At 48.5% G+C, this 18,529-nt stretch overlaps 1 protein-coding gene across 1 annotated transcript in view; it reads left to right on the top strand.

The window, feature by feature from the left end:
- The first annotated feature begins 1,145 nt into the window (after positions 1-1,145).
- The window catches only part of LOC114704265 (aldehyde oxidase 2), a 78,221-nt gene continuing 60,837 nt past the window's right edge, over positions 1,146-18,529 (top strand). The window contains exons 1-8 of the mRNA XM_037210454.1: positions 1,146-1,312; positions 3,877-3,932; positions 6,185-6,283; positions 7,559-7,667; positions 9,659-9,785; positions 11,970-12,031; positions 14,304-14,387; positions 16,537-16,617. Of these exons, the coding sequence (XP_037066349.1) occupies positions 1,256-1,312; positions 3,877-3,932; positions 6,185-6,283; positions 7,559-7,667; positions 9,659-9,785; positions 11,970-12,031; positions 14,304-14,387; positions 16,537-16,617 (675 nt within the window). The 5' untranslated portion in view covers positions 1,146-1,255. The remainder of the gene's footprint in view (positions 1,313-3,876; positions 3,933-6,184; positions 6,284-7,558; positions 7,668-9,658; positions 9,786-11,969; positions 12,032-14,303; positions 14,388-16,536; positions 16,618-18,529) is intronic.

The following is an 18,529-nucleotide window of genomic DNA, read 5'->3' as shown; positions in this document are numbered from 1 at the left end:
CCAAAGTCTTACTCCAGTTTGTTCAGCCATTTGTTAACATGTGTGACTCAACCACATAGACACACCCATGTGTCCGTGTAAACCGGGAAGCTTGAAGAGCTAGCCTTTCAAATTGTCGAGAAATGTGAAAGCTGACAGCCGCATCTGATTGGGCGTGTTTTGTGGAGCGACTCTGTGGCAGGAGGAAGCCACCTGTGAGCAGACTGAGAAGGAGGCCAGGCCCAGAGAATCTGGGTACTCCTGGCCCACAGCCATGTCAGACAGTGGACGTTCATCTTAGCATCAAGGTTTTACTCTTAACAGGGTACTGGGGCTCATGACCTCATGAAGGATGCTCTAGAAAAAAAAGAAGACTCATCAACTCTCCCAAAACCAGACCACGGAAGCAGCTGCTCGCTTTACCCACATGCAACAAGCCTTGGGCATCACGTTAGTTAACCAATGAAAACAGCATGAGATTATCATAGGTGGATGCACAAACAGCATGAGATTATCATAGGTGGATGCACAGTTGGAGGGCGTTAGCGTAAGCATGGCATCTTCTCGTCGTGGGCTGTCTGTACACTTGACGTTGTTTCAAACCAGGAGACCTCGGCTTAGTTCCCAGTTACTTCTGAGACACGAACTGCCCGCCATGTCTGCACTGGCCCCAGGACATCTTCAACAGATCATGCTTTCCCAACAACTCTGTCTTGAGCAGGCAGAAGCAGGAAGGACCTGGAGGGTCCAAGTGGGTGTGACGCCACACTCTTCACCTAAACAGACTGAATTCATCTGCAGGTTTTCCCACGAGGCATCCTTCACTCTGAAAGAATGAGAAACACGCAGAGAAAGTGGGGCGCGGGTCTTGGGAGTCTACCTTCTACCGCTGGCTTTCTGAGAAGGGTGAAATCCACCAGGATTGAGGCGGGGTGCTGGGGTGAGACAAGGCAGGGTGGGTTTAAGCTTAAGGTGTTTGTTTGTGGATTTCGCACAGCGCTCGGATTTCAGAGGAAGCAAGAAGAGGTATAGGCTGCATCCTGGCTGAGCCAGCTTCAAAGCCAGGGCTGGTGGGAGGTGAGGAATCGGATTAGAGGAGGCCGCACAGGGCCCTGGACTTTAAAAGGCCGTGGTGAAGCAGAAACTCTCCACCCCCAGCTGTCCTTGCTGGGGCTCAAGGCTGCCTGTTTCCCACCTGGCTCCTTTCTGTTCACTTCTGTGGCTGGCATCGGCAAGGGTTCCTGCCTAGAGCCCAGAGGCGAAACTTACCAGAGCCATGCCTTGCCCATCCCAGAGCAACGATGAGTTGGTGTTCTTTGTGAACGGGAGGAAGGTAAGCGGTGGGCGGAGCTAGCCCTGTGGCTTGCTGAGGGAAACCCCTGGCTGGATCCAGGGGCACTCTGAGGAATCTGGACTGGGCCTTTCAGTCCAGGACAAGAAGCCCTGGTTTAGGAACCCCACCCTGACCTGCTCTTTCTCCTCTCAGTCAACTCTTGGGTCCTGGCAATGAGGGAAGGCAGGAAAGCCTTGGGGTTCCTTGCCACCACCACCACCACCACCACCACCACCACCCCACCCCCCCACCCCCACCCCCACCCCGCCGTGCAGTCAGTCAACTCTTTCTGGCCCTGCACTTTATTGTATCACCTGGCATGTCCCTGAGCTTGGAGTCCTCCTGTGGCATCCGCTTCCCACAGCTGCCGTAAAAAAAAAAAAAAAAAAAAAAAAAAAAAAAAAGGAGGTTCAAGGTTCAAACTTCAGAAGTTTTTTAATGGAAATGGATCCGTCGCTGTTTTTTATATTTATCAGATCTCTAGGGCAGTGGTTCTCAACCTTCCTAAGGCTGAGACCCTTTAATACAGTTCCTCATGTTGTGGTGACCCCTCTGACCATAAAATTATTTTCATTGCTACTTCATAACTGTAATTCTGCTACTACTGTTACGCATCGTAGTGTATCTGTGTTTTCCAATGGTCTTAGGTGACCCCTGTGAAAGGGTCATTAGCCAACCCGCTGAGGGGTCGCGGCCCACAGGTTGAGAGCTGCTGTTCTATGGAGTCCACACTATACAGAAGTGTTGAAATGTAAGCGCAGTCAGTGTGGAGGCCCCTCTTTCCCTGGGTTGCAGCCTGTTCTGAGGCGATATATGGACAAGGACAGAACCTCTCCGTTGCTACTCCCTGAGAGCCCCTTCCTGGCCTCAGCACTCCCTCACACAGGACGCCGGCTACTTTTATACTGCCCAGGCCCTTCTTGTCATGAGTTCCCTTCTGCCTTCCAAGGGCACGCAGCTTTTCCGGAGTCTCACCGGCTCCTTCCAAGAGCCTTTCAAACCTCTGACCCCGCAAACCTGACCAGGACTCAGTCACGTCTACCCCACCTCAGGAGCTGGCCCAAGGAAGCAGCCAGAGCCCCACAGGGCTCCTCCTTTGTCTGCACACATTCCTTCCCAAATGCAGCCTCCCGGGCAGCCACCGCCACATCCTTCCAGGCCATCAGGAGCTGAGTTATAAATGGATTTTTCCACTGGGTTAGGCTTTGGAGACCCAAAAGCCAGAGGGGGCGCCTTCCTCTATCAGTCCCAGATCGAACTATGAATCCAGAATGATATGACCATAGTCAGGACAGAGAATAAATCAAGAGATAGATGGAACGGGAGGGGACGGGAGGGGACGGGAGGGGAGGGGACAAAAGTCTGTGTGGTGGGAGTCTGTGGATAGTTTGTATGGGGGTGTGGGCGTTGGTCACATTCTCAGAAGCTGTTTTTAAAGGGTGAGAGTAAGCCGGGCGTTGGTGGCGCACGCCTTTAATCCCAGCACTCGGGAGGCAGAGGCAGGCGGATCTCTGTGAGTTCAAGGCCAGCCTGGGCTACCAAGTGAGTTCCAGGAAAGGCACAAAGCTACACAGGGAAACCCTGTCTCGAAAGACCAAAAAAAAAAAAAAAAAGGAAAAAAATAAATAAATAAAGTGTGAGAGTAAAGGCCACAGAGGCGACGAGGCCTGTTCCATCGATGAGACACCTCCCCGCAGCCCCAGGGAATGAATGAATGAAGTATCTTCTACCTTAGAAGCCTCTTCCTATAGATTTCTATTCTTTGAGGTAGGCAGAAGTGAGTGTCTCCCTTCAGAGGAGCGAGGATGAGGCTAGGGTTGGCCCACTGAGCCCTCCTTTCCTGTCAAATGACACCCCACGTTCCTGTCACACAGCAGAGTGGGCAGAGGTGTTCACATGGCACCCCAAGGCAAAAGCGAATGGGGGAAGGAAACAAGGGAGTTCCCGGGTGACTCGGTGTGAACACCCCACTTCCCAAAGGAAGAGACGGGGGATTCTGATGTTCCTCTAGAGCCACCCTGGGTCTTGAGCAGGGTGTCAAGGCTCACCGGAAGGCCACTCAAATGTTAAGGGACCAGCAGACCCCAGAGCGTCTCCAAGATAACAATCACTTTCCCCAATGACTTTCTGTGACCCCTGAGGTCGTCGAATGTTTCCTACAGCTGTCCCAGAAATGGCAGTAATGTCCCACCTTCCCTCCACCCAGCCTTCCTCCCTGTGGGACCCACTCTAACAAACATAATCCAAGTTTAAAATACCTCCAAAGACTCGGTTGGGAGTTTCCACGAGCCAGATGGCAGAGCAAATATGGAAAGTGCCGAGTGCAAGTCCTGAGGGATCATCGCACCACAGTGGCTCCTGGCTCCTGCCCCACAGAAACACACTTAGCTCCACCGGCCTCGTGAGGCTCCTTCCCTGTAAATGCACATGAACACGGGTTCCCCTCAGATCAGGTCTGGCCTGCGACATCCCACCTCCCACATCAAACAGATCAAGCAGGACCACCGCAGACATCCTCCTGCATCATCCGTTCAATCCCATAATCTCTCCTGGTTCCAACGCAGGTGACAGAGAAGAATGTGGACCCAGAAGTCACTCTGCTGGCCTTCCTGAGAAAGAACTGGATCCTTTTGATCAAAATCTCAGCCATGTCTATGCATGCCTTATAGAACTTAAGAACTTAAGCTGCTGTGGTGGAGAGGATCTGGCTCCAGTCAGCCCTTTGGCCCTTGCTTGATACTTGCTTTTGGCAGTGGCTTGAAGAATATCAGGTTAATTGGGCTGGTTCGGAGAGGGGAGAGTTTCCCAGCATTGCCTATGGGTGACTGAATAGCATGAAATAAAAGCTAAGCGGTTTGCTTCAGCTCTGCCCCGGGGGTGGGGAGGTGGGGGTTATGTAATAGAGACTCTGGTTGCCTGTGACCTGCCCTCTGCAAAACCAAATCCTCAGATCCAGGGATTGAATAAAACAAGGGGAAAGATTTCTTTACTTTGCACCTATTTTCTTTTTCTTTTTCTTTCTTTCTTTTTTTTTTTTTTTTTTTTTTTTTTGGTTTTTGGTTTTTCGAGACAGGGTTTCTCTGTGTAGCTTTGCGCCCTTCCTGGAACTCACTTGGTAGCCCAGGCTGGCCTCGAACTCACAGAGATCCACCTGGCTCTGCCTCCTGAGTGCTGGGATTAAAGGCGTGCGCCACCACCGGCCAGGCGCACCTATTTTCTTAGACCACATTTCCCCCACCATCTTGTATTCTGGATCCTAGATCTTCAAAGTGATAAGTGTATTTTAATTACTCAACCTGATGGATTTCTCAGGGAAGCCAAAATATAAATAATGAAACCAAATGGCAGGAATAGCATATGGATGAAATTGGCCTCTGAACAGTTTTGTTTGGTTTCTAGTTAGCCATCAAATATTTGAAAATCAGGACATTTTTATGTTTTAACCAATCAAGACTTCGCTGTGGCAGATGGGGAGGTAGCCGGTCCTCCACACAGTGATTGTGCTTAGAGCTGGGTGGAGACTGTCCGTGGTCCCATCTCTGAAATAAGACTCAGGATCTCAGTTTCCCACCCAGGCTCCTCTTCACTTACATAACCCCTCTTATCCACATTTGAAGTTATAAACCAGTGATCCCATTAGGGGGGAAAAAAAAAGGAATCCACAAAGGTGACCCCAGCTAAGACTCTTAGCAATAGTGGAGAGGGTGCCTGAACTGGCCATCTCTTGTAATCAGATTGGGGACTACCCTAATTGTCATCAGAGATATTCTATCCAGTAACTGATGGAAGCAGATGCAGAGATCCACAGCCAAGCACTGGGCTGAGCTCCAGGAATCTTTTGAAGAGAGGGAGGAGGGATTGTAGGAGTCAAGGGGATCGTGATGGGGGAACCCACAGAGACAGCTGACCTGAGCTCATGGGAGCTCATGGACTCTGGACCAACAGTTAGGGAGTCTGCATGGGGCTGACCTAGGCCCTCTGCATGTGTGTGACAATTGTGTAGCTTGGTCTCTTTGTAGGGCTCCTAACTGTGAGATCGGGACCTGTCCCTGGTGCTTAGCTTGCTTTGGGGAACCTATTCCCCATGCTGGATTACCTTGCCCAGCCTTGATACAAGGGGAGGAGCTGGGTCCTGCCTCAATTTGATGTGCCATGCTTTGTTCAAGCCCATGGGAGGCCTGTCCTTTTCTGAATGGAGACAGAGAAGGATTGGCAGGGGATGGGGGTAGATGGGAAAGGGAGTGTTAGTGGGGAACGACTGGGAGGAGAGGAGGGAGGGGGAACTTTCATCAGTATGTAAAATAAATGAAAAAAATGTTATTTAAATAAAAATTTAAAAAAATAGTTCTTTTGGGGCTAGAGAGTTGGCTCAGCAATTAAGAGCACTGGCTGCTCTTCCAGAGGACCTGAGTTCAATTCCCAGCAACCACAGGGTAGCTCACAACCATCTATAGTGAGATCTGGTGCCCTCTTCTGGCATAAAGACACATGCAGACAGAACACTGTATACATAATAAATAAATAAATCTTTAAAAATAAATAGTTATTCTCCCCCCAGTTACATGATTAGAATCAAAAGAAGACATAAGAATACCTTATAATGGAATAGGGTTTGTCGTGGGAGTTTCCCCTTAAGCCCTATAAGATGATTATAGAGAGCCTGCCATGGGGATGCAGTTTCGTCCCTCCCTCTCTGCAAAAGGAAACAAGCCAGAATTGGGCTAATGTGTCCAGGGCCACACTGCTAACTGAATGGCTTCTCAGACTGCATCTCACCCCACAAAACCTTTCACACACATGACAGCCTAGAGAGGCAGGTATCGCAGAGGCAACATGTCCACTGTGCGTTGTTTCCTTGACTTCTTCCTCTCCAGTACGCCTCACAGGAACCAAGTATGCCTGTGGGACAGGGGGCTGTGGGGCCTGCACAGTGATGGTGTCTCAGCACGACCCGGTGTCCAAGAAGACAAGGTATCTCCCCCAAGGTCCAGTAACCAGAGAAGTCTGTCTCTGTCTGGCTTCTATTCTATGTAGGGGGCCCATCCCACCCCCACTTTCCCCCAGGGCACTCTTAAGCAGAAGCAGCAGGAAATATTAGATAGAAGTTTAGAGGGGAGAGAAACAGATAGAAATCACAGGATAGCCTCGGGAGGACCTGGATCCTAATCCATCGGCCCCGACTCTCTCTGCTAAAGGGCTTTGAAAGGAATGTCAAGGGGTGGAGCATAAGACCTCCCCCTCAGCACAGCCAAGTGCAGAACATCCCAGACACCTGGTACTCAGGCCTGTGATCCAATCATCCTTTTATGCAGACCTGCTGGGTAAAGCCACCAGGAAACCTAATGGGGCTCCAACAATTCTATAACTAAAAAAGGTCAGATTCTTAGTGTTTCTCCTTCTTAGATCCCACTGAAAACCCTCACAAATGCTGTGAGCCCTCTAGCTCTGATAAAGTCTAAGCTAATTGCCCTCGGACTTGTAGGGGACCATTGCCTTCCCAAGGCCTATCTGTGTACTCAGGGTTAAGAGCCAAGACAAGGCAACAGTTGATTTACTACTTGAGAAAACAGTCTCAAAAAGAAAAACTGACCCGTCCAAGGTCATAGAGTCTGTTGATCAACAACTGGAACCGGTATTTTCTGGCCTGGAAGCTAAGGCTCTCTTTGCTTTGAACTGGAACCAACCTTGCAGAGCAAGGACCTGAGCCATGATCTCACCCTTTAAGTAAGAGTCAGATTCTAGAACATGGGCTTCATCCACATCATTGGTCCGAGACTGCTTTAGAACACAGACCACTCCACACTGTTGAATGCTTTACCCAGGAGGCTTAAATGAAACCAGAGTGTGTTGATATGGGCAAAAGGCAAATAACCTTGGCTTGGGATGAGGTCATTGCTCTAGTGAAGACTAATAGAAGTCCAGCCACCCTTCTGGTGACCCAGGGCCATTCCTGCGGATCCTAGGTGGATCTATTTTCAGACTGTAAAGGCCCTCTGAAGTTCAGGATGTACAGGTTCACATTAAGGAGCCCCAGTTCTCATAGGTGGCACAGAATGAGCAGAAGAGGCCCTGACATCCACGAATCTCTCACCCCTGCAGCCCCCCCAAATCTATCATTATCCCTGCAGTCCCCCAATCGTCTGTCCGAGACTCCGGAGGGTCTCTGCTGCCCCTCGTAGTTCCCGGTTCTCCATGGGGCAGGACTACATCACTTCACTTGGTTTTCTTTGTGTCTCCCATACAAAGACACTTCTCTGTCATGGCGTGTCTGGTGCCCCTGTGCTCCCTGCATGGGGCTGCTGTCGTCACCGTGGAAGGTGTAGGAAGCATCAACACCAGGCTTCACCCCGTGCAGGTAAGCGCTCATCTGAATCTTCTCACTTCTGGGCTTCATTTTACCAAATGCCGAGCAGACTGTGCCACCTCCGCCTTCTAGGTCACGACCAGGCACAGGGGAGCTTGGGACTCTTGGTGATCAGGATGATAACATCTACTCATTGACCTTAGAGAAGGCTGAAACCCCACCTGCATTGGATCAAATGGTCATCTCTCATCACTTTTTCTACTTGAATAATATCAAGATTTTTAAAACAATGTTCTGATACCTATTGTACTATAAGCTGGCATTGAAGTTGAACAGAAGCTATAGACTAAATGCCTCTGAGGGGCTGGGGATGTAGCTGTTGTTAGAGTGCTTGCCCGGCATGTGTGAAGTCCTTGGGGCTACATAAACCTGGCACGGTGGTACACACTTATAACCCAGTACTGGAGAAGTAGAGACAGAAGATCAAGAGTTCCAGGTCATTCTCTACTACATAGAGAGCTCAAGCCCAGCCTGGAGCACAAGAGATGCTGTATCAAAAAGTCACACGAGGGCTGGAGCGATGGCTCAGTGGTTAAGAGCACTGGCCGCTCTTCCAGAGGATCCGGGTTCAATCCTCAACACCCACACGGCCATTTATATCAGCCTCTAACACCAGTTCCAGAGAGTCTGATGCCCTCTTCTGGCCTCCATAGACACTACACACACATGTTGCACATACCTATACTCAGGCACACACATACACACACACATACACATGCATCAAATTATAAATATATAGAGAGAATCATACTAAAAAAATGTCTCCAAGGCTAACAGGATAAAATTTGGGGATTGCAAGCCAGGCACACTCCTTTAATCCCAGCACTCGGGAGGTAGAGCAGGCAGATTTCTGTGAGTTCGAGACCAGCCTGGTCTACAAAGCGAGATCCAGGACAGGCACCAAAACTACACAGAGAAACCCTGTCTTGAAGAAAAAAAAAAAAAAAAACCTGGGGATTGCTCCCTATAGCATAGAGGTTTTAAAAGTAAAATCAGAATTTGGATGAGAGGAGTCTGAAAGAAACTTCTCTAGAGGATGGGGCCAATCATCCCCCAAAAACACTTAGCCTGCTGCTGAAGCAACAGAGTTGGATCTGAGGGCAACATGATATGTGTTGGCATCGATTCCCTATCATTGTTACAGAAGTTTGAGGCGTCACAACGGGATCAACCCACATTCACTCTTTTTAGGTGGAGCAGCCCAAGTGTCTCTTGGTTTAACCACATGAAAGTCGATGCCAGAGAGGCCAGCAAAGGTGACGGACCCAGGAAAGTCTCCTCGAGTGCGCTAGGAAGTCATATAAGATGCTCACAGCCAAGTCAATCCCAGGCATTATATTCTAAATCTAGAGCCAGGCTTCCCAAGCTGTGGTGTTCCCAGGAGTCACCAGGAGTTTGCTAAAGATTGGGATTCTGAGTCAAGAAGTTGGGAGCAGAGTCCTGAGCTCCGCCCTCCCCGCCAGTTCCCAGAAGAAATCAGTACTTCCAGACCATAGACCAGACTTTAAATAACAGAGACCAAAATTCTCAGTCTCTGGAAGCTGAGCTCCCTTTGAGCCAATGCAGAAAACGTTAAAGAAGGTGACATGGGATCAGCAATGGTCTCCAAGTCAACCCAAACCACACAGCCACCTGTGAGAACTAAGCGGGGAAAGATGCAGGTGTCCAAGGAAACCAGTTTTGAAACTTACCCACACCCTCCTAACAATTACTGATTCCTGAAGAACCATTCTCACAGGGAGAGCAGGCTACACACGGCTAGTTCCCAAAGAGAAGGATCAGAGTATCTGACCCTGAGAAGTAACTGCAGTGATAAGGTGTGGCTTCTGAACCACTACCTTTGGGGTGCCTAAGAAAGGGGTACACGGCCCTGAACCAAGGGGCCAGGCACACCGGCTCAGACAAGGGCACAGGCTCTGGACCCTGGAGAGAGTTGGTGGCGGCAGGAAGACAAGGCTGTGACCACAAATGTACCCTTCCAGGAGAGAATCGCCAAGAGCCACGGCACCCAGTGTGGATTCTGCACCCCTGGGATGGTGATGTCCATGTACACACTGCTCAGGAACCACCCGCAGCCCTCAGAGGAACAGCTCATGGAAGCCCTGGGAGGTAAGTCTAACACAGGAGGCAGGCAGAGCTTCCCCACGCCATCCCCAACATCATCCCAGCTCTGCTCAAGTCCCAAGCCACGGTTATTTCTAAAACAGCCTGTGCAGACACAGCAAAAGATACCATCTCTGCACACAGCACAGAGACCACCACGCCTCTCTCTCTTTCTCTCTCTCTCTCTCTCTCTCTCTCTCTCTCTCTCTCTCTCTCTGACTCACCACCTGCTTCCCAAGGGCCTGCATCAATTTCGTGAGACTACCTGAACAAAGCACAACAAACCGGCCAGCTTAAAACACAGGACATTCTCCTGCAGTTCTGGAAGCCATCAGGCTGCCTGTGCTGGCTGGTGGCTCGGAGGAGAACCTTTCTTCTTCATCCCCAGCCTTTGGCGGGTGACAGCTGGACCTTGGCGTTTCTGGGCTTGTGGCTGCAAACCTCTAATGTGTTCCTATCTCACACGTTTCCCCCTGTGTGTCTGTCATAAATCTTCCTCTTTTTCAAGGACACCAACCACTGGCTTATGCCCATCCCAATCCAGGACAACCTCACACTTCCATTGAGAGATATCTTATTTTTCAATAAGGTTATGTTCATAGGTTCCAGGGCTTAGGACTTTGGATCTTTTTTTGGGGGGGGAGGGGGAATATTTCAATTCATAATAAGCCTCTCATCGAAAGAATCTTTTAGATTTGAAACAGTTTTTTAAATTTTTTTTTATGTGCATTGGTGTTTCACCTGCATGTATGTCTGTGTGAGGAGGGTGTCAGATCTTGGGGTTATAGACAGTGGTGAGCTGCCATGTGGTTGCAGGAAATTGAACCCGGGTCCTCTGGCAGAGCAGCCAGTGCTCTTAACCACTGAGCCATCTCTCCAGCCCCAGATTTATAAGTTTTAAGTTCATAAGCATATGGGATGAATAAGCATCAACTTCACATGTCAACAATCCCTAAACAATCATCAGTTCGTAGCTCGAAGACAGACAGGTGAGGACAGATGTGCTCCGCATCTGCCAGCTGCTGGTGGGCATTCCTGCTCTCTCTTGCCTGCTCTCTTGCTCTCTCTCACGCTCTCCCTCTCCCTCTCGCTCTCTCTTGCTCTCCCTACTGCTCTATCTTCATATCTTCTTTCAAGTGGAGAAAAATCAGAGCGACGCCTATAGTGTAGTGATAGCGTGGTTGACTATCATGTGCAAAGGCCCTGGGTTCATCTCCAGCAAGATAATAACTAATAATAATAATCACAGAGTCATATGAATGCGTCTAGCCCTCCCTTCCCTGGGTCCCTCTGCAGCAGCTCCTCAGTCCTATAGCATGACCAAGCCCAACTCTTCACACTTCCTGCCCTCAACATGACTCCCTCCACATCCGCCACATCTTTTTCCTGCGGCTCTGAGAACTTTACCCGTTCTTTGTCAAGCCGTAGTTTTCACATCCTTTGAGCCCAAACGTCTTAGTCAGACCACCCTAGATGAACTCTAGTCTACCCTGGCCCTCCTCCCCCACAACCCTCAGGCCTTCATTCTTGGAAAAGTGAGGATTCCAGACTCTACCATGCAGCAGAATGAACCACTGGCCTCTTCAGTGCAGGGTCCTGGGCCTGTGTCCAGCTGTCCAGGCTCCCGAGGGTCATATTCATGCTCTTAGCAAATCTATCCAGGTGAGTCTGATGCAGGGACCTAAGAGCCACTTAGGAGCACACCTGACAGACTATTCAGGGTGCTTTGTGTGTCTAGTGGCACCTTTGGATTTGCTTTAGGGTCCCATTTGTCTCACATAATTTGAAATATAGTTATTGTCAATAGCTAGACATCAGGGCTAGAGTCATAGCTCAGAAGCAGAATGTTATCCTAGCATGTCCAAGGCCCTGAGTTCTATTCCCCACCACTGAAAATACAATCTATTGGATCTATTTCGACTTTTAAAAGAAGCCAGTAGAGTGGCTGGAGATGTGACTCAGTCATTAAGAGTACTTGCTGCTCTTCCAGATGGCCTGAGTTCAGTTCTCAGCACTTACACTGAGTGTTTACAACCACTTGTAACTCCAGCCTCAGGAAACCCAACACTCTCTTCTGGCTTCTTAGGGCATCCACCCACAGACACACATACATACCCATAAGTAAATCGTAATCTAAAAAATAAGCCAGTAGAAACAAGAAAGTCCCAGCCACGCTTCTCCTCCCCGCAGGTAACCTGTGCCGCTGCACTGGGTATCGGCCAATTCTGGAGAGTGGCAGGACCTTCTGCCTGGTGAGTTCACAAGAATGGGTGACTTGGGGGGCATGTCCTACAGAGTAAGCGTGAGAAGGCCAGTGGTCAAAGCTGAGAACACAAGAATGGGTTTGTAAGACCATCACAACCGACTATAAGACAAAGTAAGTCATGGTGGGCGGGCTCACTGGAGTTACCAATACTTCCTGAAAATTGGGTGAGCACTGCACTACCTTTGATGTGGTCTAGATCTATACAGGGATGTCAGCTGGGCAAGGCATCTCTCCAAGGCAAGTGAGATGGTGCCTACAAACACTTGGAGTCAAGGGTGTGCCTTGGTGAAGAAGATTCCTTCCAATAACCCAACCAACTGGGAATTCGCAAACAGATAAAGAGGCTGAAACCGCAGAGTAGAAGCCAAAGAACATCCCCTCCAAGGACACAGGGAGTGGCCTCCAAAAGTGGGGGTGCTTCCCTGGTGAAAATCAAGTGAGTCTTGCTTGGCAGTCAGTAAGAGTTCAACAGATAATTACTAATGTTGAGAATGTTGTTGGCGCTAAGAATAGCATTTGACAGACACTCGGGACGGGCATGTCTGATGATGACCCTCGGCTGAGAGCAGGATGGATGTGGGCAGGAGACGTGAGACAGAAGGAAAGACTTTGGAGGAGCCCACTGTGGTTCTTATCCAGCTATTCTCAGGAATCCATAAAAACAAGATGATATGACCATGCTTTTCTGCATCGTTCTCCACATAGGGCTTCAACTCCACCTTTAGGGCAGGTGCAGCCTTTCCTGAGATCATCAAGGAAGGTCTTAGAAGCCAGTGTCTGCACACAAGATCAGAGGGTAGTCAATGAGCAGCTCCTTGTGGAGAGAGTAGACACTGGACTCGGGTAGTCACATGGACGCTTGAGGCCCCTGCAGAGCCACGTAGGAAGAGAAATCAGAAGCCATGAGTAAAGATTTCTGTCTATTTTCTTGCCTCAGTTCCACACATAGCAGAGGTAGACCTGGAAATGTACAACAGGTATGTCCCCCTGTCCCCAAAGTCAGGCAAGTATTCTGGGCATGTGTGTCCCAGATTTCCATTGCCACATGAGGGAGCCAGAGTAGACACACTACAAAGTGAAATGAACAGACTGTAAACCCAGCAAATCGCTGCTGTAAGTAAGAAAGCATGCATGAAATACCAGTAAACGGGCTAAATCAACTCCTTTCCCTAAAGGTGGAGGTGTTATCTGCCTCTCCTGGAACACTGACCCTGGAGATAAAGTCAAAAATGAGTTGCGATATCTCAGCCTGTGGCCAGTCAGTCTCACGATACTTTACTGGGTGAAAGAACTCCAGCCCCAGGTGGGATGCCTAAGGTTTTTATTGCCCACTGAGCCCCAAGAAGCCCAGCTGTCTTCAGCCACCATTGACCCATTCAGCCTAGGGACTCTGAGAGGAGAGAGAGAGAGAGAGAGAGAGAGAGAGAGAGAGAGAGAGAGAGAGAGAGAGAGAAAGACAGAGACAGACAGACAGAGAGACAGAGACAGACAGACAGAGAGAGACAGAGGGGTGGGTGCTGCCTGCTCAGGCAGCTGCTTTTGCCTCTTGGGCAGAGTTAGCAAGTACAGCTCAGAACGCCAGGAAAGACAGTGAATTCAAAGTTGGGAGAAAATGCTTTGCAAGGCGGGAGAAGCCATCTGAGGAAGAAAATACAAGGAGGCGGTTTGCAAGAAATGGGAGAGCTACGAGTGGGAACCGCTTGGAAAATAACCGCCGTCAACTCACCCAAGTGATCCTCCCTTTTGCATTTTACTTTTCTCTTTCTTAGAGGTTCCATGTGAATTATAATGAACCATGTCCCAAACCTCATCTGTCATATAGTGGCTGTATTGTGGTTGCCCTGAAAAATATCATAAAATATTATTTTACCACTAGGAATTACCCTAAAATAACTCAGATGTGAGTGAACATGATGTTCTAATTGCAATGAACAGTATTCATCTACTGGGTACGCTATAGAAATCTAAGATATAAATACAGCTCCATCCCAAATACAAAGTGCCGGAGGAACTGGGCGCCGATTGCTTCTTTTAGATTTCTGTGCATTGTGTTGTTTTATATAACATGTTTGTATGGTGTATATTTCGTGTTATTTTATAAAAATAAACAAAGCAAAGGAAGAACATCCTTGTGTTATCCCTCTAAGTAGAATGTGGCTTCAGAGCCCGAAATTGCATATCTATTATTCAAACCTTCAAGGCACAGCCTTATTTGCCTGTCAAAAGCATTGTTCATAGAAAGCACTTCATGTTCTCAGGAGCCAAATGGTTGTCAGAAGAAAGAACCAGGAAAATGTTGCTTGGATCAGAAAGAAGATGATTTACTTGGAGGCAAAAGTGACGTGAGTCCCTCTATTTTATTCTCTGTGTGTTTCTTAGTGCTGACCCAAGCTTTGGAACTGGGCATGTGCGGTGGAGGGATCACTCCCCATTTTGTTTACAGCCTTCCCAAGTACTTAAAAGAACCAGGCACTTTGCACAGTGCACAGCACTCAAAGACCACAGTCTGATTTCCCCCTTCATAGTCTGAAAGGCTGGAACAAAAGGAACACAAAAACCTCTCAGATGGCAGGAAAAAAAAAATCTACCGCATGAGGGATGAGTCACCTCCTCAGTTAGAAATGGAGTTCTAATGCTGTCCCTGCTCACACAGCTGTCCTCTGTCCCTGAGCTGAGACAGACACATCACTGCCACCTCCAGAAGCGAAGGGTGAGATAATGACGCCCACCTAGAAGCTAGCTCAGCGTTCCAGCTCTGACTTTACCCTCTGAGAGATACTCATTTTCAAAAGGACCCACTACCGAGTGCTCACAGGACTCAAGTAGAGAGGTTAATAAGATCCTAACTACTCACCACAAATGCTGTCAAAGAGTTCAGGGCAGGCCTGGGGAAATCACCACTCTTCCTCTTGCTCTGTGTCTGTGTCCTTCAAACCTATTTGTCCACACTCACCTCTCACTGACACTTTTTTTTTTTAATCTAAAGAAGGTGTTTGGTGGAATAGAGGGGTTGACCCCAAGGAGGTGAGTTGCACACACCAATAATGACTCACAGAAGATCAACACTTAATAGAGTCGATACATCCCAAAGTCCATTCCCAACCTAAAGCTCAATTGAGCATCAATTGAGCTTAGGTACCACTTGACTTACATTAAGCCAAATGGCTATGGATGTATTTAAGCAAGAATATACCTCAGTATTCGTTCATAAGGAAAAACACAATTATAAAGTAAAATATCATCCTTTCGTTACAGTTAACACACACTAGAATGGGAAGTCCTGTGGAGAAGGCTGAGTACTGAGCAAGACACAGGGTATCTCTGGTGCATGGCTAGGTGTCTGCCTGTGACGTCCCTTCCTCTTCCTCTCTGACCGTCTTCCATTCGGACAGCTGTTAGGTCTTGGCCTAGAACCTGTTTAGAACCTTTCATTTCTCAGTGCTGGTTCATTGTCTGGCACTTTAATTCTCAGGCAACATCTTTTTTCTAGGTTTTAGAACTAAAGCATTAACCCCAAGTACGGACCAGGCTAATTCTCACAGGAAAACCAACTGGTCAGATATCAGCCTGCAACATCTCATTCTGCAGCCCTACAAAGAGCCTTTAAAAGGAATAACTATGTGTTCTTTCTGGAACCTCACATGGCTTTAGAGAGACAGAAAAAAAAAAAAGACGAGGTGGGAAATGTCAGAGCATTTCACCTAATTATCACAATTACCTCTCATGATAAGCATCTCCATTTACTCTTTAGAAAGGTTAAGCACCTTTCCAGTGGGAAGGTCAGGAGGGGGTGTTAAGAGTGAACCAGACCTGTCAACCCCCAATGTCTGTCACCCTCTTCTCCACTCACCCACGCCCACCTGCATCCCACACACCACAGTTCAGTTCTCTTAGCTCCTCAAGTACGTCTCCTGGCAACCAGCGTCCATCCAAGCTAAAGCAGATGTGAGTGAGGCAGGGTGACAGATGGGTCGATTTCTGCTCCACTTCCATTCCCTGGTGGGCAAAATGGAGATTATAACTTCCTTTATACAATTACCACAAAGATTAAATAACATTAATATATGTAAACGCACTCAAGAAACAGTAGTGTCCTGTGTGTTTAAGAAGAAAGTTATGTTTAGAGTCATTTTTCCTAAAACTATGGGACTTCCCCAGAGCTTTAGATTGTGAACCGTGATTGGCTAAGGAGGCGACAGTAATCACAGTGGAGGTCCCCAAGCTTCTTTAACATCTGATTGTTTTCACGGGGTGTCTTGGCATTTCCCAGGATGCTCTTTGCAAGAGTTAATGACACTCTTTCCTTTAGTATCATATTAGTAGCTAATTAGCCTCTCCCTGGCAATCACATTCCTCTTTTAAGTTGTTGGGCTACAGTGAGTTCCCTGTGCAGGGAAAATGAGCGACCCGTGCATCTTGCCTAATTTCTTCAAGAATTCCAGTGCTCTCTCCAGTCGAGCTGAACTGACACAGCCATCTGCTTCTTTCAAGATTTGCACGGAGCTGTTTGCGAAAGAGGAGTTCCGGCCCCTGGACCCGACCCAGGAGCTCATATTTCCCCCAGAACTCCTGGTAAGACGCCGTGGCTATTTCATGTGCTTGTTTAAACATATCCGGTGATAGATCCAATTTCGTAAATCTACCATATCCTTCAGGTAACACGTCAAATTGGAGAAGGGCTGGCTAGGATCCAGAAATCAACTTCCCCCCACACACAGCCCTGGCTGACCTTCCCTCGGCCTTAGCTGGGGCTTTTTAAATATTATCCCACCATTTCCTTCGTCACTGTGGATCTGGAATGTGTCCCTGTTGGTTGTCCAGGCCGTTCAGCTTTGCTAAGCATCTGTCATGGTCTTCCAGGAACTCCACAACACTGACGGCGAGAAGCCTCTTCCTCTGTCCTGTGTGGGGGGCAGTTTCTTGACTGCCAGAAACAGGGGTGCCCCATTCCACTCTTCCCCCACACGTATATCGACGCTCCTTCTCAGGCATCCGTGCCCCTTTCTATAAAATACTTTCCTCTCTTTTACTAAGTGTTTATTTCTAATTTTAATGATGTCTTTGCCGGCGTGTCTGTGGGTGAGTGTGTACACCTAAGTGCCTGTGCCCATGGTAGACAGAGATGTAGGATTCCTGGAGATGGTATTACAGGCAGTTACGAGTCACCCAACGTGGGTGCTGGGAACCAAACTCAGGTCCCCTGTAAGATCAGTGCATGCTCCTAACCCTCTCCAGGCCCTTTTGCTGGGGGAGCTCTGGTATGTTTACTCATTCAAAATACACATCCACTCAGCTACATGCCAGCGCTGTTTTAACTATGCAGCAAGAAACAAAGTTAATGAAAAATACTGCACTAGGGGAGCTTATAATCTGGTAAGAAAGACAGATGGTAAGTAAAATAATAAATGAAAGATACATGTAAGCTGGGCATAGTGGCGCAAGCCTTTAGTCCCAGCACTCCGGAGGCAGAGGCAGGTGGATCTCTGTGAGTTCAAGGTCAGCCTGGTCTACATAGTGAGTTCCAGGACAGCCAGAGCTACTCTGTGTGAGTGTGAGTGTGTGTGTGTGAGTGTGTGTGTGTGTGTGTGTGTGTGTGTGTGTGTAATCTTAACAAATAAGAGGTACTAAGGAGAAAAATCACCAAGCAGAGAATGAAGCTAGGCTGCAGATGGTTGTGATTTTCAGCGCCATGGCCATGGAAGACTCTCCTGAGGATGTAATGTTTGAGGAAATTCTAGAAGGAAGGATGGAGCCAGTCATGAGGAGACGTGATGGAAGAACTACCCAGGCTGTGGGAAGAGTGAGTGTGAAGGTGCTAGAGAGAGGCAAGAGAACAGCGTCCTATCCAAGGATGGCGCTGAGCCAGCCTGACAGAGCCCAGTGAGGGGGGAGGGCAGAGGCCATGCTGACTTGACACTGCCTGGCTTCCTCTCTATGTGAGAGCCACTGTGAGGGAGGCTGTGGAGAGGAGGGACAAGCTCCTTCAGACGTCCTATCAGGATCCTTCCTGCGGCTGAGCCAAGAAGAAGGACTGTATTCCATCAGGGGACGAATGCCATCCAGACAGGCAGTGGCTGGACCAGATTAGACCTCTGGCACGGGATTCTGGATATGTTTTGGGAGAAAACCACACAGCTTGCTGACGAGTATGACGTAATGTGGGGAAAACAGTCCAGCCTGACCCCAGAGCTGTGCATGACTAGAGGGTACCAGTAACAAAGACAGAAAGACCTCCAGAGGGGTGGGCCATCTTTTCTTTAGGGGTTCCGTTTCAAGGGCTGAGGGAGGGACTGGACCTGAGTAGTTCAGTTTGGAGCAAATTAAATGTAAGGGGCCCCCGACACATCTAAGAGGGGACAGACATCAAGAACACACTGAGAAAGGATTTGAATATTGGAGGGGAACTCGAGACTGAGGATATTAATTTAAGATCATTAGCGGAATGGTGATCTTAAAGTCGTAAAACTGAATTAATACTAAATTA

The sequence above is a fragment of the Peromyscus leucopus genome, chromosome 13 (assembly GCF_004664715.2).
Source record: "Peromyscus leucopus breed LL Stock chromosome 13, UCI_PerLeu_2.1, whole genome shotgun sequence".
Taxonomy (NCBI): Eukaryota; Metazoa; Chordata; class Mammalia; order Rodentia; family Cricetidae; genus Peromyscus; species Peromyscus leucopus.
This window is presented reverse-complemented; position numbering and strand designations above follow the sequence as displayed.